Here is a 26,397-nt window from a genome sequence, read left to right as displayed (position 1 = left end):
AGGTGATGGCAGATATATGAACCATCCCATCTGAGATCACCTTGTATGGAAGACTGTGCTGGACCTAACCTCTTAAACTGTCTAGTTACAAGAACTTTAGGGATGGCAAATATCAAAAGCAACTACTTTAAAGTTCAAAAACTAGTCTCAAACTAGGTTGTTTAAACATCAAAATTGGAAAGTCTTACAAACAAAGGAAACATAATCAACTTAAAATACTACGGTATTGGCCCAAAGTCATGTCTACTTAGTTGAGTAAAGAATCACTAAGGTAATCATTGTAATAATGCCATGGAAGGTCTTGTACTTTTGAAAGAATGTTTTTAATGTATTCCTATTTTTCCATGTATTGTATTGTTTCTCTTAATATGTTTTGTTATTGAGTTTACTAATTATCACTAGGCACACAGAGAAAACTATATGCCACATCTCAAATTTGTGTTCCTGAAATTTAATCCACAACTACATTTGGACATCTGCCTGGATTATGAGGAACTTTTTCTCTTTCAAAAATCATGCCAGAGAAAGCAAAAGTAATGTTGGTTGATGATTTACAAAGGCTCTAACAAAAAAAAAATGGAAATGCTATTTCCTGCCTCAAAGTTTTTGTTTCTTCTTCATTTTTATCTTTCATTATCATTTATAATACTCTTGTGTGTGTTCAGGTAGCTCACCAAGTTACTGGCTGTTTAAGGCCATTGTATTGGATTTTCATTGCTTAATTACCACTGATGTAGCATTTCTGTTTTATCATCTCACCATTTAACCAAAAGTGGCTTGATTTTTTGTTCAGGGTGTCAAAGAGTTGAAATCAAGATGTCAGCTCAGGCTGTGGTCTCATCTGGGACTCAGGATCTTCTTACATTCTCCCTGGTGCTGGTGAAATTTATTTGCTTGTGGTTATACACTGAGGCCTGTCTCTGTTTTCCCTCTAGTCAACTGAGGACAGCTTTCAGCAACTAGGGCCTCCTGAAATTTCTTGCTACGTGGCAGTTCTTAGTACGATGTTTGATTTCCTCCAGGCCAGCAGGAGTGCATTTCTCTGATTTCCTCTTTTGCAACCAGCTAGAGGGAACATTATTTCTCCATGATTAGGTCAGACCCACTGGACAACCTCCCTGTTAAAAAGTGAAATGATTTGGTTCTCTAGTTAAAGCTCCAAAATCCTTTTATAGCAGTACCTAGATTAGTGTTTTATGGGATACCTGGGGGAAAGTGTATATACCAGGGCCAAGAACCTTGAGGGCCATCTTAGAATTCTGCCTACCACACCCATGATTAAGAGATCCTATAATGGCACCATCAGTTACTAATGAAAACGGAAACAAATGACTCCAGTAGAATGAATCCTATCACCCATCCTCTTCACAAGTTTCCCAATCAATAAACTGCCCAGTTGCATGTTGGAGCTCTTCAAGGTGTAGAGACCACAAGTATTCCAAAGCTCCTGTAGATCCAGGTGTCTGACTTGAAAGAGCACGAAGGAGGATTACAGAACAGTCAACTTCAGCACAAGGCTGAGGAGGGGGAGTCATACCTGGGAAAGGCAGCTGTGAATTTCACATATAAGCAAAGGAGAAGGGACAATGCAGTTTTTCCCCAAGGAATTTTGCAGTTTTTGACATGGCACTCACTGGCACCTGTCAAACCAATGAATATTTTTGAGGCTATGTTTTAGTTTGAAAAAATGTCAAACTTTTAGGTACAGAATTTTTTTTTATCCAATACTCTGATGTTAGAGCTGGAAACAAGCATCATTAGTTTTTCTTTTAACAGGATCTGTCAATTCTATATAGAAACTTTGTGGTCTTATATAAGGCCAACTCTGTTCTTTCCAAGCACAAAGAATTTGTGAAGAAATGTAGGCAGAACATAGTGTTCAGACTCTAATTTTGCTCACCTGCAAACTGTCTCCCTTCCATCATAACTTTATTTAAATCATGGCTATGCTCTTAATTAACAATTTAATTGGTTGGTGCTTTCTCATTCCATTTCTCTGGAGGCATGGTTTTCTGTTTAACTTTCTTGTTTTAATTCTTCAGCCAAACCATAAAATTTAATTAGGAAAGTAACCAGCTTTGTAACAGCGGTTCTAGGTCTAATTAGCTATGCTGTAACTGTATCTTCTCAGATTTCACTCAACATGGCATATACATTTTGCATTTGTTCATGTTTCAGATAAGATGCTGTGAATTTATAGCTTAAGCATGTAACCCCAATAACTTTTCCAAAGATGATTGGTTGTAGCCGGTGAAGTCAGAAAAATTAACTTAAAGCATCGATATATGCTATTAAACTAAGGGCCACTGAAAAGCCAGGATGTAGGGTGGTTACCTTACCATGTACTACTTTTATGTTGCTGTTCTATTGCTATAGAGAAAATTACCACAAACTCACCAGCCATTTACCATTTCATAGTTCTGTAGGTCCTAAGTCCAGACACAGTTGACTGGATTTTCTTTTCAACGTCTCACTGGGCTAAAAGCAAAGTACCAGCTGGGCTGTAGCTTCATTTGTACCTCAGGGTCATTTTCCAAGCTCAGATGGTTGAGGCAGAATTCAGTTCCTTATATCTGTAGGACTGACATTCCCATATCCTTGCTGCTTATCAGCTGGGGGTGGCTTTCATCAGGTAGGGTCAGTAGCATTTCTTATCACATGGCTCCCATGGATGGTTCACAACTTGAAAGTTTGATTCTTTTTTGAGACAGCAGGAGCACTTCTTTGACTTCTTCCTCCATGAACAGCTGGAGGAAACACTCTGCTTTTAAATAGCTCATCTGATTAGGTGAGGCCCATCTCAGGTTATCTCCCTACTGTCTCTCAGGGAGATGACTATCCCATCACATTCACAGGCTCTGGCCACACTCAGAGGAGAGATTATGCAAGGTGGATACACCAGTGGGTAGAAATCTTGGCACCATCTTGGAATTCTGACTACCACACTGTGTTTTAGGGAAAGGAGGCAACTAAAAGCTCCCCTCCCCCTGGAGGAGGTGCATGGAGTGGGGGTGTGAGCAAAGGACCTGTTAACAACAGTACCAATTCCATCCCATCAGCTCCACAGGGCACAAGATGACAGACAGTCATATTCTTTGTTGTCTGCCGGCTGCTTTCTTTGCCTGGCCAGAATTGCTGTTTTCAGTGGTGCAAGTGGATCACTCGATGACATCATTTGAATTAAAATGACATCCAGTTAGCATGATGCTTTTAGAAAGAAATTTATTAAACTCAGTGCTCAAATCTCAGCCCCATAAAACTATTTCTTTAATAAAAAGAAATGAAGAAATGTGCAGAAAAAATTAACACAGCAGGCCTGAATCTGCTTTTGTTAGGTCTGCTTGCAAGTTTGGCCATTAGCTGGCATCTGGAAATTTAGGGTGGTAGGATACCTCCTGAAATCTAAGGAGTGGCTCATGCACACCCAGACTGCACAAACTATATAGTTCATGCCAAACACCTGCTTTGCTTTGGAGAATCCGGAATTTTGGTATGTGTTTGGCAGAGGGGGCCTACATGACTAGGCCCGATAAAAACCCTGGACACTAAGTCTATAATGAACTTCCTTGGTGGACAATATTTCACATATGTTCTCACAACTCCTTGATGGGGGGGAACATCCTGTGTAACTCCACAAGGAGAAGCTTCTTGGAAGCCTGTGCCCGGTTTCACCTGCATTTCATGTCACATGCTTTTTCTCTTTGTAGGTTTTTGCTTTGTCTCTGCTATAATAAACCATAGCCATGAGTAGGATTATCAGCTGAATTTAAGTCTTACAAATTTCTGAACGTGGGGGTGGTATTTGCGACTCAAGGAATAAAGTAAATGAGAACATGACCGTGTGCAGATTGAGTCTAGGCTCCATGGCCCAGCAAAGTTGGCCTATTCCTCTCCATTGAGAAAATGATCAGAGTAAACAGATTAGAGGCAGGAGGGCTTCACATGGGTTCTAGAGCGTTGGGCACTGTCTAGATGTGTGCTCCAACTCCACACTGTGACCCAGGGCAAGTTACTTAACCTCTGTCTTGCCCAATTTCTTTAGCTGTAAAACAGCAATAATAGTATCCACCTCACAGAGTTGTTCAAAGGGGACAATTTATACGAAGCAGGTGGACTTGGGACTGGCACATAGTGCCCAAGAGGGGCTGGATTCTCTGTGGTGGGGAGCCGCTAGAACATCATCAACATTCTGGTATTAACCCCTGTTCTTCCCTTCAACTCTGTTCCTCTCTTCCTCACCAGCCCCCTCTCCTTCCCTGTCTTTAGTTGTCCTCTAAAGCTCCTTTGCGTCCAAACCATGTCCCCTACTCCCTACTTCCTTTCCTCAAGGACTCAATGAACATACACAGCAATTTTTTTAAGTGTGTACAGAAGTGTGTCCAGAAAAGGGCACAATATCATGTATTCTTAGTGTTCAGTCTGACCTATGCTCAACATCTTTTTGTTCCATCTACTACGATTTACAAGAGATTTTAAGTAACCCTCCCAGCCCTCACTGATGTAATTTTATTGCTTTTGATAATGATATGGGATCATCACGTATGTAACTATGCAATTTCATTTTTATAACTTTGTAAGGCCTCCCATGTAAATATATTTACAAATAGGGGGAGGAATCGTTTCACAGATGTTTTCTCCCAAAGTTTGGTTAAGCATATTTGTTCCATGAAATACTGGACTCCATGATGTAAAGTGGCTATTTTCCTGATAGTGTATCTAAAACACAATTTTAATGGAGACAGAAAATTCTATTTGAAAGCTGCTCTGCTTCTTTGCAAATGTTAAGTCCCTGGTGGGCTCTTTAGGTAGTGTTGAGATATTGCTGCTGAAAAGACTATAGTGGGGTTGATGATCATACATGACCAGAGGAAAGTTTGTGTCAGTATCCTGAAGCAGAAATTCCTTTGAGAAGATGAAGTTTAGGACATGCCTGGTGAGCAGTCTCTGGTATTGGATACAATCACTACAATTTGGGGTGAGCTCCTGCATTTTCACTCTGAGCCCTCGTCATGAGACCCAACATTAAGTTGGACAGTGCATATGTAAAAGCTGGGAGTGAGGAGGAAGGAAAGAAGGGGATAAACTCAAAGTTCCAAACTTAATTTGCAAGTGCATTCAATATTTGAAGGAAAGACATCAAAGGGAAAAATCAAGTCAAAAAGAAAAGACCGAAAGTTCGATAACTGCATCTCATGAAGACACGGAGACTATCCCTCCTCTCTCATCTCCCTAACATCTTCTCCAGGTAGGATTGTCCTGCAGTCATCCAGGACATGTGCTTTTCTATCCCATATTGAAGATTAATGAGGCCTTCTTGGTAACCTGATTTACTATCCATTAAAATGAAGCTAAACCACTACATATTTTGCAGTCTTGCCTTTGTTCTTCATAGGCATGGAAAAAAAAGCCCATCACCGCACTTCTCATTATAACTTTTTAGCTAAAGCTAACACTCAGTTATATGCAATAATATGGAGATGAGAAATTCTCTAACTCTAAAACTCACAAAATTCATCAAAGATTGAATAATCAGAGCCCTTCAACCTTTGCCAACAGAACTTTCTAATCAGACCCACTGAAACATACCAAAATTAATTAACTTTAATTTTTAAAAAATTTTCCTCACTTCTGCTTGAAGTTTTAATTAAAATGAAGTATAGATGATCAGCAGGAAAATTTTAAGAAGGAAAAGTAAAAGTGAAGCTCTAGAAAATTATAAACTAAATTTACCTATTCATTAAAAACAACAAAAAACATTTACTGAACTTGTAGGATATTCCTGACACAATACAGCAATGAAAAAATAGATAAAAGCTCTCTCACAAAGCTTACATTCTACTAAGGGAGATGGAAAATAAATGAACCCATAACTAGATAATGGGTCAGATAAATCATATTTTGAGTAACCTTAACTTATTCTTTAAAAAGCTCTTTCAAGTTCTCCCTTAGCATTTTCTTCCCTTGGCTAATAAACTCCACTTACTCAATTCCTGTAGCAAAGCCCTGTAAACACATTATAAGCATTATAAGTGAGCGGACGCTTTTTTACCTTAAGTTGGTGGCACATTTTCTTCAGTGCATTTGCTTCTTCTTCTGTACTGGGAATAAGTCTGATCACCTTATCACTATAAGAAAGGGGAAAAATGGTGTTATTCATCTTCCAAAACTAAAGATTTAGCCATCTCTATCTGCTCGCTTTTTTAACAACTGCCTTTGCAATTAAGAAGAGAAATAGCCAAACTGTGGACTAGACTGACACCAGCAATACCTGGACCAGCAGGTATTTTATCCAGTTATTGTTACTCTCTGATCACATTGGTCTTTTTTCCCCCGCCTTAGAACTATTTATTTTGGGGCCCCGGGTGGCTCAAACAACTGATTTGGTTCAGCTGAGATTATGATCTCAGGGTTCATGAGTTCGAGCCCCATGTGGAGTCCTGTGTTGGGCTCTGTGCTGCCAGAGATGGTCCTGCTTGGGATTCTCTCTCTCCCTCTCTCTCTGCCCCTCCCTATGCTCAGCTCATGCACATGCTCTCACTCTCTCTCTCAAAGTAAACTTCAAAAAAATAATAAAACTATTTGTTTTTTAATCAGCTTTTGAAAATTACAAACTCACACTTAAGCAGAGAAAGTCCAAAAACACAGGGACAGGGGTAACAGGAGCAAGGATTTTCATGAATAGCTCAAAGATACTAAGAAAGCAATTTCTGATGACAAAGGTAAAAGCACTCTTTAAAACTTAATGCTGAGAAGGCAAGTGACTTTCAAGAAGAGAATTTATGAAAGCCATACAACATGGAACCTTTCTTCTGATTTGGATTCTTCCCACTGAGAACAGTAGAGAGAAGCCCATCTCTATGGGCCATCTTATTTCTGCAGTATGGAGCTTCCCAGCTGGCATGGGGGGACAAATTAGAGGGCCATCAATTGTTCAGGTGTCCCGCAAGATGCTGATGGCTATAAAAACTTTTAAGCGATAAAAATTTAAAATTAATTTTTACTGCCATTAAAATTGTACCAAAGCTGAGATGATATTTGAACACTCTAAAATTTCTTTCAGTAAAGATCCTGAATTGTCTGAGAAGACTAGATGAGTCATTCTCTATAGCAGTGACCTCCCCACAAGGTATGTCAAAGAGGTATCATTATATCATGATGAGGACAGGTTGGAAAGCACAGCTCTAGTATATAATAATCACAACTGCTCAATGTTTTGCATATAGTTATTTATTAATGGCTGGTATAAAGGAGATCATTGAGAGCAATTGATTTCTAGAAATTTAAGTTTCCTGTACTAAATAGGTACAACCAGAATATTTTTCATAAGCCTTTATAGCATTTTACAATGACTGAAGATAAAGATTAATACCATATATACATGTAACATATATATACATACAGCACAAAACAAAAACTCTAGCACTTGACCCACAACTTATCTCTCCAGCCTCAAAGGTATACTGGAACAAGGATAGAATTGGCATATTTTTCTATGATTTTACTACTTAGATGAATAGCCGTGTTCAAGGCTAGGTAAGATTAATATGGAGGTCATTAGACCCCGAGGGAGACTTGCAGATTTGTTGGAAAATTATTCTTTAGGGCTATGTGTTCATTTCCAATCACTTTAGCTTTGTTATCTCAAAGGATCCTGTTATACCTTCTTTAGGTCTATGAATTAAAAGGCCCTTGACTTGTTGATAATTTAGTATTTTTTAGGCACTACTAACCTAATGTCACTTAGGTTTCCTCAGAATCACACAAAACCACCTCTCAGTATCAATGTCATGCAGTCTATTTTCCCAGGAAAAAATAAAAGAAAGTACAGGGAAAGAAAAAACCAAGTCACTGTGAAGCAGTTCCAAACATGACTTTGTAACTTAAATGTAATTCACACCTTTTCTCTTTCATTTCTGGTACACAGTTCTCTGTCCTTTATTTTTCCTGGCTTCATCATATTCTGGCCTCTCCCACCTGACCCAATATAATTCTTGGCAGAGAAAGGCAACTTCGCTGGGTGATATGGTTGTTTTTGAGGGATGGATCATTTGACAGCTTGCTGAAAAACACCCCCATCTGGGCCCTTATCACCTCCTCAAGACTGCAAAGAAAGCAATCTGAAGCTGTTTTACAGCCATAGGAAGATTTCTTTTTCTTAAATGATGGATAATTCAACCTGGCAATTGGTTCTTCTCCTGTGAGATGGGAGGATAAAAGGATAAAAGATGACCACTTCTGGGACTATTTAATTCTGAGAGTGATTGCTCAAACCCAGCTTTGTCACCTTTATCACAAAAAGTTCACTTCATCATAACTTGTAGAAATTCTCAAGTGTGACTTGAGATATGTGTTTATTACTATTTGATTACTTATCAGAGAAAAAGGAGAATAAGGAAAGTTATTTAGGAAAACCCAATAAATTTCATATATTTTAAACCTGTAAGTTTTATTACACTAACCAGTAACCGAAACCAACAAGAGTGCTCTATTCAGTGTGCAAAACTAAATGCCCCGCCCCCCCCGCCCACCCCAAATGCCCCACTTGTTCAACCAAATAGCTTACTCTCCCTAGATCTGATAGCTAGTCTTTTTTGAAATGGCCAACAATAATCCAGCACTACAAACAGGAAAGTTTCAGAATGTAAAGTAGCTCCTGGAACTCAGAGGAAAAACTAGCTAAACATAACCATTAAAGATGGTTGGAGAGGCTTTCCTTAGAACTGATTTTTTTTCAACCACTAGGTGGCAACATCAATTTAAGACCCCCTTTGCTACCCTTTGGGATTGAGAGAAATCACAGGTCTGAATAGGGGCTGAGGTTAGAGAGCTGACTGGGTATGCACATGTGTTTGTAAATTGGGTATTTCAAGCTCAGGAAATCTATATAGTTTACTTAGAAAGCATAGGCACTTTCAATTTTAAGTATGTCATATAGAGGAAGGATATTCCAGACAGCTAATTGCCGAGTAATTCTATATTCACTCATGATATACTTCAATTTTGCCCCTTACCTCCCAAGACTAATTAAGTTATGTTGCTATAACGCTAGCACCAAGCTGCAAGTTGATTACTGATCCTTATGTACAGTGGCAACCATAGGAATGATATTAAACACACTTAATCAATGTAAAAAGCATTATTAAATGCATAATGAGAACATATGCATCCAGAGAAGAGTATTTAGCAAAAGAATACCTTCTCTACCTTTTTACAATCTTCCTGGGCTTCAGTTTCCTCATCAAAGGAGTGAGCAGTGAACTAACTCATTTTCCTTTTCAAGTTCTAAAACTATGCTGCTCAAAGCTGATGCCTACCATATTTATTGCTATGCCTTGACTGCAACTCCTATGGGAGAAAGCCTGTTTTATGGGCTACTGGAGAGTCCACAGACTCCTTTTGAAAGACATAGATCTGAAACTCCAGATATTTCCTCCTGGATCCTGGCATAAACTTTCACAATTGATTCCATTATTAAACTCTAGATTTCTTTGTAAGTTATAGAGCCAATTTATAAATCTATGCTTGTAAAAATAAATTATAGCAGATACAAAATATAATTCCCCTCCCAGTTCTCTTTCATGCCAACTCTCCCATTGTCCCCTAGTGGCCACTGTTAATTTTTCTGTGATTCATTCCTGGCTGTCTTGCATTTTCACATGGGTATATTCACATACGATGGTTTCGTAACATCTCATAATTTGCTTTTAATTTTCACTTAATACGCAACTTTTAAAACACTTTTTAAAATAAACAGCTGGATTCTATGTGTTACTGTTTTATTTTAGAGTTTTAGGCCTATATTTATAAGGGAGACATTTTAAAAAATAAGCTTTTTATAAACAAACATGTTCTTTTTGAATCACCCTTTTTTGATTTTTGGTATCATTAAAAGCTAGCCTCACAGAATTGGAAATTTCTCAGCTTTGTAATATGCCTTGACAACTCGAATGGCACAGAAACTGTGTCCCTGATTGTTTTGTAGAATACACCCATAAAGTTACTCAAGGTGAAACAAACTTTTTGACAGTTTAGGGTCAGGTATCTACCTTCTCATCTCTTAAGTGGATATTGGTCTATTCAGTTTTCTTCTGGGCTTTTTGAGTTAATTTTGCTAATTTACATTTCCTGAAAAACTTATATAAGTTATAAGATAAACATAATTAAAATGTCTTATATTTAAGGCATCTTCATCTGTGGTGTTGTCCCTTTCTATGTGCTAATTTGTGATTTATTTTTACTTTTTATTATTTTATAGAGAGAGTGCACAAGTGGGGGAAAAGGGAAGAGGGGTAGAGAGGGATAGGAAGAGGGAAAGAGACAGATACAGAGACACACACAGAATACCTTAAGCAGGCTCCATGCTCAGCAGGGCTCAATCCCAAGACCCTGGGATCATGACCTGAGCTGAAATCAAGAGTCAAAGGCTAAACCAACTAGGCAATCCAGAGGTCCCTGTTTGTGATTTTAAATAAAAATTCTTCAGACTTGGGGTGTCTTGGTGGCTCAGTTGGCTGAGTGACTGACTTTGGCTCAGGTCATGATCTTGCAGTTTTTGAGTTCGAGCCCCGTGTCGGGCTCTGTGCTGACAACTCAAACCCTGGAGTCTGCTTCGGATTCTGTGTCTCCCCCTCTCTCTACCCCTCCCCCTGCTCATACTCTGTGTGTCTCAATAATAAATAAATGTTAAAAAAAATTCTTCAGACTTTCTAAGGATTAATTGGTTTTTTTCTAAAAAAAAATCTTTCTAAAGATTAATTGGTTTTTTTAAAAAAGATCACTGTTTTGGGGTGCCTGGGTGGCTCAGTCAGTTAAGCATCTAACTTCAGCTCAGGTGATGATCTCACAGTTTGTGGGTTCAAGCCCCATGTCAAGCCCCTCTGAGCTGTCAGCACAGAGCCTGGAGACTGTTTCGGATTCTGTGTCTCCCTCCCTCTCTCTCTGCCCCTCCCCTGTTCACACTCTGTCTCTGTTTCAGAAATAAACTTTAAAAAAAAAAATCATTGTTTTTGTCAATAAATTGTTTTTTGTATGTATATAATTTCTACTTGAAATTATAAATTCTATATGAATTCTGTCTTCTTTAGGTCTATTTTGTTACTCATGTTTTAATAGGTGAATAATATTCCATTGTGTGTATGTGTATATATACACATATTACAATTTCTTTATCCATTCATTCATTGATGGTCACTTAGTTGCTTCACTATCTTGGCTATTGTAAATAATGCTACAGTAAACATGGGGTACAGATACCTTTATGAATTAGTGTTTTATCTCTTGATAAACACCCAGAAGTGGAATTGCTGGATCATATGGTAGTTGTAATTTTTAAGGGATCTCCATACTGTTTTCCATAGTGGCTGTACCAGTTTATGTTTCCATCAACAGTGCACAAGGCATTCTTTTTTTCCACACCCTCACCAACATTTATGGTTTTGATAATAGCTATTCTAACAGAAGGGGAGTGATATTGCATTTTGGTTTTGATTGGCATTACCCTGATGATTATGTTGTGCACCTGTTCATGTGCCTGCTGTCTATCTGTATATCTTCTTTGGAAAAATATGTATTTAGATCTTCTGCCCATTTTTCAGTTTTTGGCTATTGAGTTGTATGAATTCTTTATTTCAGATACTAGCCACTTATGGAACAGGTGATTTGTAAATAATTTCCCCCATTTGGTAGGCTGCCTTTACATTCTGTGATGGTTTTCTTTACTGTGAAGCTTCATCTCATGTAACCCCAACTTGTTTATTTTTGCTTTTGGGGTCAGATTGAAAAATCATCACCAAGGGCTACGTCAAAGGCCTTATTCATTATGATTCCTTCCAGGAGTCTTATGATTTCATGTCTTACATTTAAGTCTTTAATTCACTTTGCATTAATTTTCACATATGGTATAAGATAGTGGTCCAGTTTCATTCTTTTGCATGTAGCTGTCCCGTTTCCCAGCCTCATTTATTGAAGAGATTGTCCTTTCCCATTGTATATTCTTGGTTCTTTTGTCATAATTAATTGACCACATAGGTGTAGGTTTATTTCTGGGTGCTCTATTTTGTCCCAGTGATCTGTGTATCTGTTTTTATACCAGTGCCATTCTGTTTTGATTACTACACCTTGGTGGTGTACTTTGAAATCAGAGTACGATACCTCCAGCTTAGGTCTTATTTCTCAAAATTACTTTGGGCTCTTTGAGGGCTCTTGTTTTATACGATTTTTAGGACTGTTTCTTCTATTTCTGTGAAAAATACAATTGGCATTTCAATAGGGATTGCACTTAATCTGTAGATCACTTTGAGAAGTATGGACATTTTAACATTATATCTTCCATTCCATGAGCATGGAATTTCTTTCCACTTATTTCTTAATTCTTTCATTAAGGTCTTAGTTTTCAACATACATCTTTTACCTCCTTGGTTAACTTGATTTCTAGGTATTGTATTCTTTTTGATGCAGTTGTAAATGGGATAGATAATTGTGGTTTTTAGTTTCTCTTTATTAAAGAGTTATTTTGAAGGATGTCAAAAAATTTTGTCTATTAAAAATGCTTAATTATGTTAAATTTTTGTCATCGCTAAATTTGACAATTTTTGATAGAATTTTAATATGCTTGCTATTATTTTGGATTTGTCAGTTTAATTTAAAAACTCTTAATTCATGTATTTTAACGAGTAGCTATAAATATTAATGACTACTCTATCTTCTGAATGGAATAAAGCTTTTATTTTAAAATGTTTCTAGAAAATCCTTCTATGGCTCATTTAATACTCTTAAATTTCCTTTCTTGCCAAATGATTGGGACAGTTTTGCCTATATCTTTCTTCTGCTTCCCCCCCCCACAAATATGGTTCTTGCAAACATAATACTGAATTTTAAAAAATTTAACTAGTAAGATTTTTCTGACTTTTAAGTGGAGAATTTTACTCATTCCCATTAATTAGAATACCTAATATGTGTGATTTTCTTTTTATAAATTTAATATGCATAAAAACATAAGGCACATACATTTTCTAGTATTAATACACTTTTACAGGAGATGGAGGTAAGATGGCGGTGTAGTAGGGGGATCCTGCACTTGCCTCATCCCTCAAACACAGCTAGGTAATTACCAAATCATTTTGAACACCCAAGAAATTTATCTGAGGACTGTGAGAACAAACTGCACAGCTAGAAGGAGAAATTAGACCATATTGTGGAAGGCAGGAGGTGCAGACGTGATCATGGGTGCTGCTGAGGGGAGGGGGCCCTGATTATGGAGTGGGGGGAGAGATGCATAAGGGATCGCATAGGAAAAACACTTCTCCCAAACCACTGACCTGGAAAATGAGACACTGATTTTCATGAGCTTTTATGAGCAGCAGAGCTTAAAAAATGAAGTTTTTAGAAGTCAGCTCTGTGGCAGGTGTAGAGTTTGGCAAGCATAGGGGTGTTTTTGTGGAGAAAGAGGATAGAAGCCTAGGAGTAGACAGTGTGGTCTGAGGATACCCTGGGTGGCAGTGGGAAAGACAGTTCCCCGTCTTGGAGTACATTTGGTAGAGGTTAACTGCATCTCAGGGGACAAGAGAGACAATGGGTGCCATCCCATTGCTCCATTCATTAGCATAGGAGCAGAGACACCTGCTGAGGGTAGCTGAGACACCAGCTTTTTGTTGTGCTTTACCATAAACTCCAAGCCCCTGTGAATTTATGCAAGTGCCCTTCTGGGAAAAACCAGCACCGGCCACAGCATGACAAGACCTTCCCCCAGAGGATCAGTGTGGGTCTGCATCATGCCAGATCTAAAGTTTGGAGTTCTGAAACTCCAGTTTATCTCCGGTGTTCTGGAGATAAAACACAGGTGAACTGCGCTGCCAGGTAGGCAGGTGGCCCGGACACAGACAGGGTGAAGGTAGGAATCTGAAGTTTGTCTAGGACACACAAAAGATTGTTTGCTCTTCTGTGAAGGTTTCCTGAATGGTGGTGGGTGCAAACTCCATCTCCAAGGATGAGAGAGGGGACTAATGCCATTCCATCCCTGTATGTCAGCACCAATAGACTTTAGTGAGCAGTACTGCTTGCACAGTGGAGATTTGAGCCACTTACACCAAGCCCCATCCCCTGCACTCTGCAGGGTGCTTCTGTACTAGGGCAACTGTGCCTGACAGCCAGAGCAACAGCAGGCCCCTCCCCCAGAACAGCAGCACAAATCCCTCACAGGCACAAAACCTACTGACCATAGAGTGCTGCAAAACTTCATTCTAGTGGAAACAGGTTCTAGCCTCTTGTAACAAGCAGACCAAAGTATACCTCCTTAAAACTTGCCACACATGGGACAAGGTCCAAACACTCCTCATTGTAGGCAAGGAGAAACTCTGCAGAGGAGTGATCAGAAGGAAAGAGCAGCCAAAATGCAACAGCAGAATGCACACAGCATACACCAGAAACACTTTCTGAAGTGCCAGGCCCTGGACAGTATAGGACCTCTTCTTAATATAGCTATTGCTCTCAGGAGAAGGAAACATATCAGGCTTTCCTAACCTAAAGCAGAATGCCAACATGGAAGAATTCATCCCAAAAGAAAGAACAAGAAAAGGTCATGGCCAGGGTTCTAGTTAAAACAGGTAGAAGTAGGGGTGTCTGGGTGACTCAGTTGGTTGAGCATCCAATTTCAGCTCAGGTCATGATCTCACAATTCATGGGTTCAAGCCCCTCATTGGGCTTTGTGCTGACAGCTCAGAGCCTGGAGCCTGCTTCAGATTCTGTGTCTTCCTTCTCTGTTCTTCCCCCTCTTGTACTCTGTCACTCTCAAAAACAAGCAAACATTAAAAAAAAAAACCAGGTAGAAGTAATATGCCTGAGCTAGAATTTAAAATGATCAAAGATTCTAGCTTGGCTTGAGAAAAACACTGAAGATACCAGGGAGTCCTTTAGTACAGAAACAAAAGACCTAAAACGCAGACGGGCGGAAATAAAAAAATGTTGTAATTGAGATGCAACATTGAGTGGATATAATGACAAGGATGGAAGAAACAGGAACAAATTAAGTGATATAGAAAATAAAATTATGCAAGCTAATGAAGCTGAAGAGGGAAATATATATATTGGATCACAAGTGTAGATTTGGGAACTCAGCAACTCCATAAAGCATAATAACATTCGTATCATAGGAGTCCCAGAAGAAGAGAGGGAAGAAGAGAGAGAAAAGGAGGCAGAAGTTTTATTTAAGCAAAATATAGCTGAAAAATTCCCTCATGTGGGAAAGGAAGCAGACATCCAAATACAGGAGGCACAGAGAACTATCAAAATCAACAAAAGCAGGCCATCATCAACATATATTGTAGTAAAATTTGCAAAATACAGAGATAAAAAAAATCCTGGGAGCAGGAGGGAAAAGAAATCCCTAACTTCCAAGGGAAGACAAATAAGGTTCACAGCAAATTGATCTGCAGAAACTCGGCAGGCAAGAAGGGAGTAACATGATATATTCAACATGCTGAAGGGGAAAAATATGCAGTCAAGAATACTTTATCCAGCAAAACTGTCATTAAGAATAGAAGGGAGACAGTTTCCCAAACAAAAACTAAAGGAGTTTGTGATCACTAAGCCAACCCTGCAAGAAATATTAAAGGGGACTCTTTGGGAAAGAAAGACCAAAAGTGACAAAGATAGAAAGGAACAAAGAAAATCTCCAGGAACAACTTAACTGGTAATACAATGGCACTAAATTCATATCTATCAATAATCACTTTGAATGTAAATGGGCTAAATGCCCCAATCGAAAGATATAGGGTATCAGAATGGGGTTTTTTGGGGGGGCGCCTGGGTGGCTCAGTCAGTTGAGCTTCTGACTTCAGCTCAGGTCATGATCTTGCAGTTTGTGGGTTTGGGCCCTGCATTGGGCTCTGGGCTGACAACTCAGAGCCTGAATCCTGCTTCAGATTCTGTGTCTCCCATTCTCTCTGCCCCTCCTATGCTCATGCTCTCTAATAAATAAACGTTAAAAAATTAGAAAAAAAAATAGTTTTTTTTAAAGACCCATTTATAGGCTGCCTATCAGAGACTCACTGTAGACCTAAAGACAATTACAGACAAAATGAGGGGATAGAGAACATTTATCATGCTAATGGACGTCAAAAGAAAGCTGGAGTAGCCGTATTTATATCAGAAAAACTAGATTTTAAACCAAAGACTGTAACAAGAGATGAAGAATGGCACTATATCATAATAAAGGATTCTACCCAATAAGATGTAGCAATAATATTTATGCCCGTAAGTTGGAAGCATGCAAATATATAAGTCAGTTAATCACAAACATAAACTCCTTGATAATAGTAAAATAATAGTAGGGGACTTTAATACCACACTTATAGCAATGGACAGATCATTTAAGCAGAAGATCAACAAGGAAACAATGGCTTTGAATGACACACTGGACCAGATGGACTTAACAGACATGTTCAGAAGATTTCATCCTAAAGTAGCAGAATACGCTTTTTTAAAAAATCTATTTTGAGAGAGAGAGAGCATGAGCAGGGGAGGGGCAGAAAGAGATTAAGAATCTCAAGTAGGCTCAATCCCATAAACCACGAGATCATGACTTGAGCCAAAATCAACAGCCAGATGCTCAACCAATTGAGCCAACCAGGTGCTCCAGAGTACACATTCTTTTTGAAGCATACATAACATGCTCCAGAATAGATTACATACTGGACCACAAATCAGGCCTCAACAAATACAAAAAGATTGAGATCATACCATGCATATTTCTCTCTCCACAATGCTTGAAACTTGAAGTGAACGACAAGAAAAAAATTGGAAATACCACAAATACATGGAAGTTAAAGAACATCCTGCTAAAGAATGAATCAGTTAACCAGGAAATTAAAAAAGCAATTTAAAAAAAACATGGAAGTAAATGAAAATACGACAGTCCAAAACCTTTGAGATGCAGCAAAAGCAGTCATGAGAAGGAAGTATGTACGAATACAGGCCTACCTCAAGAAGAAGGGTCCCAAAATTTCCTGCTCTAATCATTATGATTTCTATTCTTCTGCTGGCTTTGGGGTTTCTTTGCTGCTCTGTTTCTAGTTCCTTTAGGTGTGAGGTTAGGGTCTGTATTTGGGATTTTTCTTGCTTCCTGAGATAGGCTTGGATTGCAATATATCTTCCTCTTAGGACTGCCTTTGCTGCATCTCAAAAAGTTTAGATTGTTGTGTTTTTTCATTTGCTTCCATATATTTTTAAATTTCTTCTTTAATTTTCTGTTGACCCATTCATTCTTCAGTAGGGTGTTCTTTAATCTCCATGCATTTGGAGGCTTTCCAATTTTTTTCTTGTGATTGATTTTAAGTTTCATAGCATTATGACCTGAAAATATGCATTGTATGATATCAATCCTTTTTTTTTATTTGTTGAAGATTGTTTTGTGACCAAGTATATGATATATTTTGGAGAATGTTCCATGTACACTCAAGAAGAATGTGCATTCTGCTGCTTTTGTATGGAAAGTTCTCAATATATCCATCAAGTCCATCAGGTCCAGTCTATCATTCAAGGCCATTGTTCCTTTATTGACTTTTTGCCTGGATGATCTGTTCATTGCTTTAAGTGGAGTAATAAAGTCACCTACAATTACAATATTATCAGCAAGCTTGCTCAAGTTTGTGATTAATTGATTTATATATTTGGGTTCTTTCAAGTTTGGGGCATAAACATTTACAATTATTAGCTCTTCCTGATGGATAGATCGCTTAATTATGATATAATGCCCTTCTTCATCTCTTGTTACAGTCTTTAAAGTCTAGTTTGTCTGATAGAAGTATGGTAAAACCAAAGCAGGAACATCACAATCCCGTACTTTAGCCTATACTACACAGCTATAATCATCAAGATAGCATGGTATTGGCACAAAAACAGACACATAGACCAATGGAACGCAATAGAGAACCTACAATTGGACCCACAAAAGTATGGCCAACTAATCTTTGACAAAGCAGGAAAGAATATCCAATAGAAAAGAGACAGTCTCTTTAGCAAATGGTGCTGGGGAGAACTGGACAGCAACATGCAGAAGAATGAAACTGGATCACTTTCTTACACCATACACAAACTCAAAATGGATGAAAGAGCTAAATGTGAGGCAGAAACCATAAAAACCCTAGAGAAGAACACAGGCAACAACCTCTGTGTCCTCAGCTGCAGCAATTTCTTGCTCAACACGTTTCCAAAGGCAAGAGAAGTAACAGCAAAAATGAACTATTGCGACCTCATCAAGATAAAAACTTCTGCATTGCAAAGGAAACAATCAACAAAACTAAAAGGCAACTGACAGAACGGGAAAAGATATTTTCAAATGACATATTGGATAAAGATTTAGTATTTAAAAATCTATGAAGAACTTCTCCAACTCAGCACGCAAAAAACAATCCAGTGAAAACATGGGCAAGAGACATGAATGGACACTTTTCCAAAGATGACATCCAGATGGCCAACAGACACGTGAAAAGATGCTCAACATCACTTATCATCAAGGAAATACAAATCAAAGCCACACTGAGATACCACCTCATGCTAGTTAGAATGGCTAAAATTGACAACTCAGGAAACAAAGATGTTGGCAAGGTTGTGGAGAAACAGGAACACTCTTGAGCACTACTAGGTTTATCCAAAGGATACAGGAGTGCTGATTCACAGGGGCACGTGCATCTCAATGTTTACAGCAGTGCTATGAACAATGGCCAAATTATGGAAAGAGCCCAAATGTCCATCAACAGACAAATGAATAAAGAAGATGTGGTGTATATATATGCAATGGAATACTACTCAGCAATGAAAAAGGCAATCTTGCCATTTGCAACAATGTGGATGGAACTGGAAGGAATTATGCTAAGTGAAATAAGTCAGTCAGAGAAAGGCAGATATATATGTCCTCACTTAGATATGGAATTTGAGAAACTTAACAGAAGACCATGGGGAAGGGAAGGAAAAAAATAGTTACAAACCAAGAGGAAGGCAAACAATAAGAGACTTTTAAATACAGAGAACAAACTGAGGGTTGATGGAGGGGCAGGAAAAATGTGTGATGGGCATTGAGGAGGACACTTGTTGGGATGAGCACTGGGTATTGTATGTAAGGGATAAATCATGGGAATCTACTCCTGAAGCCAAGAGCACACTGTATACTATGTAGGTTAGCTAACAATAAATTATATTTTAAAAAGAATAAAGGAGCTAGAAAAGAACAAATAAAGCCTAAAGTCATAATAAGGGAAATAATAAAGATTAGAGCAAAAATAAATGATATAGAAACAAACCCCACTAGAATAGATCAATGAAACCAGGAGCTGGATTTTTCAGACTAAAATTGATGAACCTCTAGCCAAACTTGTCAAAAAGAAGAGAGAGAGGGCCCAAATGGATAATCATGAATGAGAGAGATCACAACCCAAACCACAGAAATACAATTAGAAGAGATTATGAAATATTATATGCCAACAAATTGTGCAATCTGGAAGGAATGGATAAATGCTTAGAGACCTATAAACTACCAAAACTGAAACAGGAAGAAATTGCAAATTTTAACAGACCCATTACTTCCCAGGGAAATTCCCAAGAAATTCTTACCAGAATTAATATTTTTTTCTTAAACTTTTCCAAAAAGTAGGAATGGAAGGAAAACTTCCAAACTCATTCTAGGAGGTCAGCATTACCTTGATTCCAATGCCAGGCAAAGACCCCACTAAAAAGGAGAATTACAGGCCAATATTCATTATGAACATGGATGCTAAAATTCTCAGTAAGATGCTAACAAATAGAATTCAAGAGTACATTGAAAGAAATGTTCACCCCAATGCAGTGGAAATTATTCCTGGGCTGCAAGGTGGTTCAATATTTGCAAATCAATGTGATACACCACGTTAATAAAAGAAAAGAACCATCTGATCCCGTCAATAGATGCAGAAAAACTTTTGACAAAATATAGTATCCATTCTTGTTAAAAAAGAAAAAGAAAGAAAAACTCTCAACAAAGTAGGGATAGAGGAAACATACCTGAACATCATAAAGGCCATTTATGAAAGATCTACAGCTACTATCATCCTCAATGGGGAAATCTTTTCCTCTATGATCAGGAACAAGACAGGGATATCCACCCTTACCACTGTTATTTAATGTAGTACTCAAAGTTCTAGCTTCAGCAATTAGACAACAAAAGAAATAGAAGGCATCCAGATCAGCAAGAAAGTAGTCAAACTTACTGTTCACAGAGGGCATGATACTCTACATGGAAAACCTACAAGACTCCACCAAAAAAATTGTTAGACATGATAAATAAAATCAGCCAAGTCACAGGATACAAAATCTATTGCATCTATTCACCAATAATGAAGCAGAAATCAAGGAATCAATCCCATTTACAATTGCACCAAAACTCCTAAAATACCTAGGAATAACCCTAACCCCAAATATAAAAGATCTGTATTCTGAAAACTTTGAACACTTATGAAAGAAACTGAAGACGAGAAGTGGAAAAAAAAATTGCATGTTTATGGGTTGGGAAAACATTGTTAAAAGGTCTATACTAGCCAAGACAATCTACATCTATAAGGCAATCCCTATCAAAATATCATCAGCGTTTTTCACAGAGCTAGAATAAACAATCCTAAAATTTGTATGGAACCACAAAAGATCCAAACAGGCAAAGCAATCTTAAAGAAAAGCAAAGCTGGAGGCATCACAATTACAGACTTAAAGCTATATTACGAAGCCATAGTGATCCAGACAGTACATTACTGATACAAAAACAGACACATAGATTTAAAAAAAAACACCAGAAAACCCAAAAATGGACCCATAACTATATGGTCAACTAATCTCTGACACAGTAGGAAAGAATATCCTTCAGTCTCTTCAAGTGGTGTTGGGAAAACTGGACAGCAACATGCAGAGGAATGAAACTGGACCACTTTCTTACATCATATACCAAAATAAATTCAAAATGAATTAGAGACTAAAATGTGACACAGGAAACCTCAAAATCCTAGAGAAGAACACCTACAGCAACCTCTTTGATGTTGGCTATAGCAACTTCCTACTAGACATCTCTGGATACAAGGGTAATAAAAGCAAAAATGAACTTTTGGAACTTAAGATAAAAAGCTTCTGCACAGTGAAAGCAACAATCAACCAAACTAAAGCACAACCTACAGAATGGGAAAAGATATTTGCACATGACAAGCTGATAAAGGGTTAGTATCCAAAGTCTGCAAAGAACTTATCAAACTCAATGCCCCAAAAAATAATCCAGTGAAGAAACAGGCAGAAGACATGAACAGTTTTTCCAAAGATGACATCCCTGTGGCAAACACATGAAAAGATTCTCAACATCACTCATCATGCAGAAAATACAAATCAAAACTACAATGAGATACCACCTCACACCAGAATGCTAAAATTAACACAGAAAACCAAAGAGATTGGTGAGAACGTGAAAGGGGAACCCTCTTATGTTGTTGGTGGTAATGCACACTGGACAAGTCATTGTGGTAAACAGTATGGAGGTTCCTCACAAAGTTAAAAATGCAACTACCCTATGACCCAGTAATCACACTCCAAGATATTTATCCAAAATACAAAGACTCAAAGGGACATGTGCACCCTGAGGTTTATAGCACCATTGTCAACAATAGCCAAATTATGGAAAGAGCCCATAATGGCTCTGATGGATAAAGAAAATTTGGTGTATATATATACAATGGAATACTACTTAGCCGTCAAAAAGAAAGAAATCTTGCCATTTTCAATGACATGGATGGAGATAAAGTATATCATGCTAAGCAAAATAGGTCAGAAAAGGACAAATACCATTTGATTTCACTCACATGTGGAATCTGAGAAAAACAGATGAACACAGGGGAAGGAAGAAAAAAAAGAGGAAGGGAAACCATAGGAGACTTAACTATAGAAAACAAACAGGGTTTCTGGAGGGGAGCTGGGTAAGGGATGGGCTAAATTGGTGTTAGGTATTAAGGAGGGCACTTTTGATGAGCACTAGGTGCTATAAGTGATGAACGACTAAATTTTACTCCTGAAATCAACATTACACTATATATTAACTAGAATTGAAATAAAAGCTTGATGTCAAAAAAAAAATACATGTATACACGTATGACCTTGTTAAACTTTTGAGAGAGCAAGAGAGAAAGTGGGGGAGGGGCAGAGAGAGAGGAAGGAGAATCTTAAGCAAGCTCCATACCGTCAGCACAGAGCCCGACACAAAGCTTGATCCCATGAAACGTGAGATCATGACCTTGAGCTGAAATCTTGACTGAGCCACCCAGGCACCCCTATTTTTTGTTATGGGTTCTTGCCTTTTCTCTTCTTGGAGTTCTCCACCAGCTTGTCCTATCTAGTAGTATGCCAGCTATGCATCTTATTTCAATTTAAGTGATTTCTTATAAATTTTACAGATACTTCTTTCATGTGTAGAATCGAGACTTTGTATATTTCCTCCTTGAACAAGATCTCAAGAATTTTTTCATCTCCCCCCCTCCCTGTTTTCCTCCTCCTTTGCTCCATGCTTTTTTAAAAATCACCTAGGATTTTTGTAGCACATTTCGTCTAAGTGTGGCTCTCTGAATTGGGTCCCCTCAAAATTCGTATGTTGAAGTCCTACCTCCAGTATCTCAAAATCAGTATATTTTGAGATAAGGTCTTTAAAGAGGTAAGTTAAAATGAGGTTACTGGGATGAGGGAATTTAGGCACAGACATGCAAAGGGAAAACACCGTGAAGACATAGGAAGAAGACAGCCATCTGCAAGCTAAGAAAGGCCTCAGTAGAAATCAAATCTGATGACACCATGTTCTCAGACTTCCAGTACCAGAACTGTGAGAAAAATTTCTGCGCTTTACGTCACCCAGTCTGTGGTACTTTGTTTCCACAGCCCTAGGAAACTATTATATAAACTGAAGATGGCAGCTTAATGACTATGTCCTCAAGGAGACATTCCTTGATATCTGGATGACTTTATTCACTTTGTTTCTATATTTTCCCAAAGCTGAATACAGATCTTACCACAACACTTGTTGTGGTTATTCGTTAGGATCTTTATCTCCTGAGCTCTGAACTCCATATAAGGAACTCAATGCATTTTGGTTTATTCTGTGGGAGTCCTGTGAGAGTCTCTATAAAGTGGTTTGAAGCTTGCCTTGTGGGGTCTAAGGCTAGGTTTGTGTTTTCACTCCAACTTCTAGATCATTAAGAGTGTAAATTAGGAGTCCTCACCCATACATTGGGAGACCTGGGGGGTCTGCTTTTTAGTGATCTCCCATCACCCAAATCTCTAGGAGATTAAAAACCTCCATTTCGCCAGCTGTAGGGAGTTTTTCTCCACACTTTGAAGTTCCCTACTTTCTCTATTTAAACTTTCTTGCAGCTCTCCATGTCTTCCCTGTTACAGGCATTAGAATCCCAGCCTCAGTCTTGACAGTCCCTTTTCATAGTCCTGACTCCCAGAAGCACATGGTATCAGCTTTTCCTTTCCACTTTAGCTTTGTTTTTTGCCTCCAATTGTTTTTGCATCTGGAAATGTCTTTTTTCTACAAAGTTACAAAGTTATATACTAAAACAAATGACAGTATGATAAAAGCATTTACTCTGGAGACAGTTGTCAGCAATAGCTGTGGACCTCGGGCAATGCTTTTCACTTCTCTGTGCCTCAGCCCCTCTATCTATAGAGTGGAGTTACTGGTATTTAATTCATGTGTTATCATGAGGATTAAAGGAGCATACATGTCAAGTGCTTAAAATAACACCTCACACAGAGTAAGGACTATATAGATGTTTGGTATTATGAGATTTTTATATTTTTGTCAGATTTTCACTTTATCCAGTATTTATGCTTTAGGGTTCCTGACTACAAATCCTCAGTATTTTAAGTTCTATTATACTTTAATATGTTGATTGAAAAAAAAGGGGGGTAATATTTTTTTAAGAGAAAACTACTTGCAGCAGACATCTGGATAGCCTAAGAATGTATGACTTGTCCACGGTCTCCCTTTGAGCTCTCATTCCACCTCGTACCCTATAACTCCATCCCATGTGGCCACACCTAATCCGACACCTAACTTAAAGGCACTCAGTGGAAGATCAGGTGGAATGACAAGTGAGTCCTGCCCAGTTGGGCTCACTCTACTAGACAGCGACTGACCCCTGATCTAGTTGGATCCTGTCTTTGAGAGAGTTTACACTTGAAGCAATGAAAAAATTAGCTTGCAGTATCAGGAGCAGTGGCAGTAGATACAGGTAATAGCTCAGTTATCACAATGATAAAGTTCTTAAGCAAGAAGCACAGGAACTGGACACACTGCCCTTTGTGAATGTTTTAGGCTCTAGGGACCTGGTTTGGAAACAGTCTCCATTCTTGGATTGCTTATAATAAGCTTTTATCATCTGATCTATCTAGAGCAGGTCTTATTTTAAACCTAACAAATTTATTAGTGCCAAGAATATTTAAACTTAAGGGAAAAAAACATCCAGTCTCCAAGTCACTGGATTTATCTTATCTATTTCCTCTTCAGGTAGGGAAAGAGAGGAAGGCTGGATTTTAATCTGTGCTCTATTACTTGACTGAATTGCTTAAAGATTTAGAGTCAAGGATTCCTAATTCTTAAGTTGGGGGAAACAGCAATATACTGTTGCATAAGGTTTTTGTTAGAATTATATTATTCATACGCAGTTGTTAAAATTACATTATGTGCCAGGCATGTATGGTGGTAGGTGCTAGGGATATAGCATTTTCTGCCCATGACGGGCTTACAGTCATAGTACCAATCAGACATTGTCTGGGAAATGCCTAACTTATAGCCTTTCAATGCATAGTTACTTTCGTTATTACTTCTACAGGAAAATTTTTTTCTTCTCCTTTAGAACTTAAAGAGCTGAAAGCAGATGGTTTTCCACATATATTTCACTGAACAGTAGAAACAATAAAATACTTTTGTTATGGATCTATTTATCTTTTTTCTGTTATTGCTGGTGTTATTGTTTCTTGACCTTTCCATGGGTGTTTGAATCTAATCATTGATCAGTTTCTTAATTTGTAACTATTTCCTCTCTTCTCAGGCAGCTCTTTGGCATTGAGAATCACACACATTAGATGATAATTATTTTCTGCAAGAGCTATTGACATACAAGACACCTTACCTAAAATAAAAAGGGAACATTTCAGAGAAAGTTCTGTATACATGTTCTATTGGTGCAAGCTGTACAGTTCAATTTTTCAGTATTTCCAAAGGCACAATTTACCCAGATGAAGAAAAGGATATCTAAAGCTGTTCTTCAGGAGGTATAAGATTAGATGACTGCTGTGGATGCTGTTGGCTGCTCCTCCAAATCTATTTTCCCTTTCTTAGACTCTAACAGAAGGATGTGCTCAGATATTCACCCATCCCCTCATGAGGGATGGGTCCTGATCAGCCAATCAGAGCTTGTAGATCTCCCAGCAGCTTTTTTTTAGTGTGGAGATTGACATGTGTTATGAATTGGTCCAATCAAATTTAAGAGAAGGATTATTACTGAATAGTTGGGGGGTGGTTATTCATGCTCTTGTCAAATGTAAAGAAGGAAAAGAGGAACTCTGCTTGCCACTGGCAGCCGGTGATTAGGAAGGGTATGAGCTGTAGGGTCAATCAGATTCTCTGGACTACTGAGTGGAGAGAACACATCAATGTAGCTCTTGAGTGGTCTTGTTGAATCAGCCAACCATTAAGCTAGTCCTACCTCTTGACTTCCTGTTATGTAAAGAAAAATGTTACTGCACAGGCCAATTTGAGTCAGGTTGTGTCCTACCCAAAAGCACCCTTTACAATAGTAATTTATTTTTAAGGAATGAGAAGGAAACTATGGAATAACTAAATTTACTGGTTTTCCAAAAAATTTTTTAATGTTTATTTTTCAGGGAGAGCAGAGAGCAAGCTGGGGAAGGTTAGAGAGGGAGACACAAAATCTGAAGCAGGCTCCAGGCTTTGAGCTGTCAGCACAGAGCCTGACTTGGGACTTGAACTCACAATGAGATCATGACCTGAGCTGAAGTCGGTCACTTAATCGAGCCAGGCGCTGCGTAAATTTACTGTTCAAGTCTTCACAGGTGGAAAAACACATCAATGTTCTTTCCTCCCTCCCTGAATACCTTTCTCTAAAACACCCCTTTAATTTTGATGACCCCTCAAAAAGTGTGTGTGCTTTCAGAAAGGAAGACTTAGGATAATAGCTAAAACCCATCTCATATTCAAGAGAAATAGGTCAGTTTAAAATATTTGCTGTATTTTCTGAAAGCCTGTAGCCCATGGAAGAGTTAATAACAGGATGTTTACTTAAAAAATATCTCATGCCTAAGCATAAAGAAATCCTTTGTATAATC

At 38.2% G+C, this 26,397-nt stretch overlaps 1 protein-coding gene across 3 annotated transcripts in view; it reads right to left on the bottom strand.

Annotated features, from left to right (window-relative positions):
- CPA6 (carboxypeptidase A6) overlaps window positions 1-26,397 on the bottom strand; it is a 349,273-nt gene that overhangs the window by 198,479 nt on the left and 124,397 nt on the right. For all 3 annotated transcript variants that reach the window (XM_049633669.1, XM_049633668.1, XM_049633670.1), the window contains one exon: window positions 6,050-6,125. In XM_049633669.1, coding sequence (XP_049489626.1) covers window positions 6,050-6,125 — 76 coding nt within the window. The remainder of the gene's footprint in view (window positions 1-6,049; window positions 6,126-26,397) is intronic.

The sequence above is a fragment of the Panthera uncia genome, chromosome F2 (genome assembly GCF_023721935.1).
Source record: "Panthera uncia isolate 11264 chromosome F2, Puncia_PCG_1.0, whole genome shotgun sequence".
NCBI classification, from domain to species: Eukaryota; Metazoa; Chordata; class Mammalia; order Carnivora; family Felidae; genus Panthera; species Panthera uncia.
The sequence above is the reverse complement of the archived record's forward strand: the minus strand, read 5'-3'. Positions and strand labels throughout refer to the sequence as shown.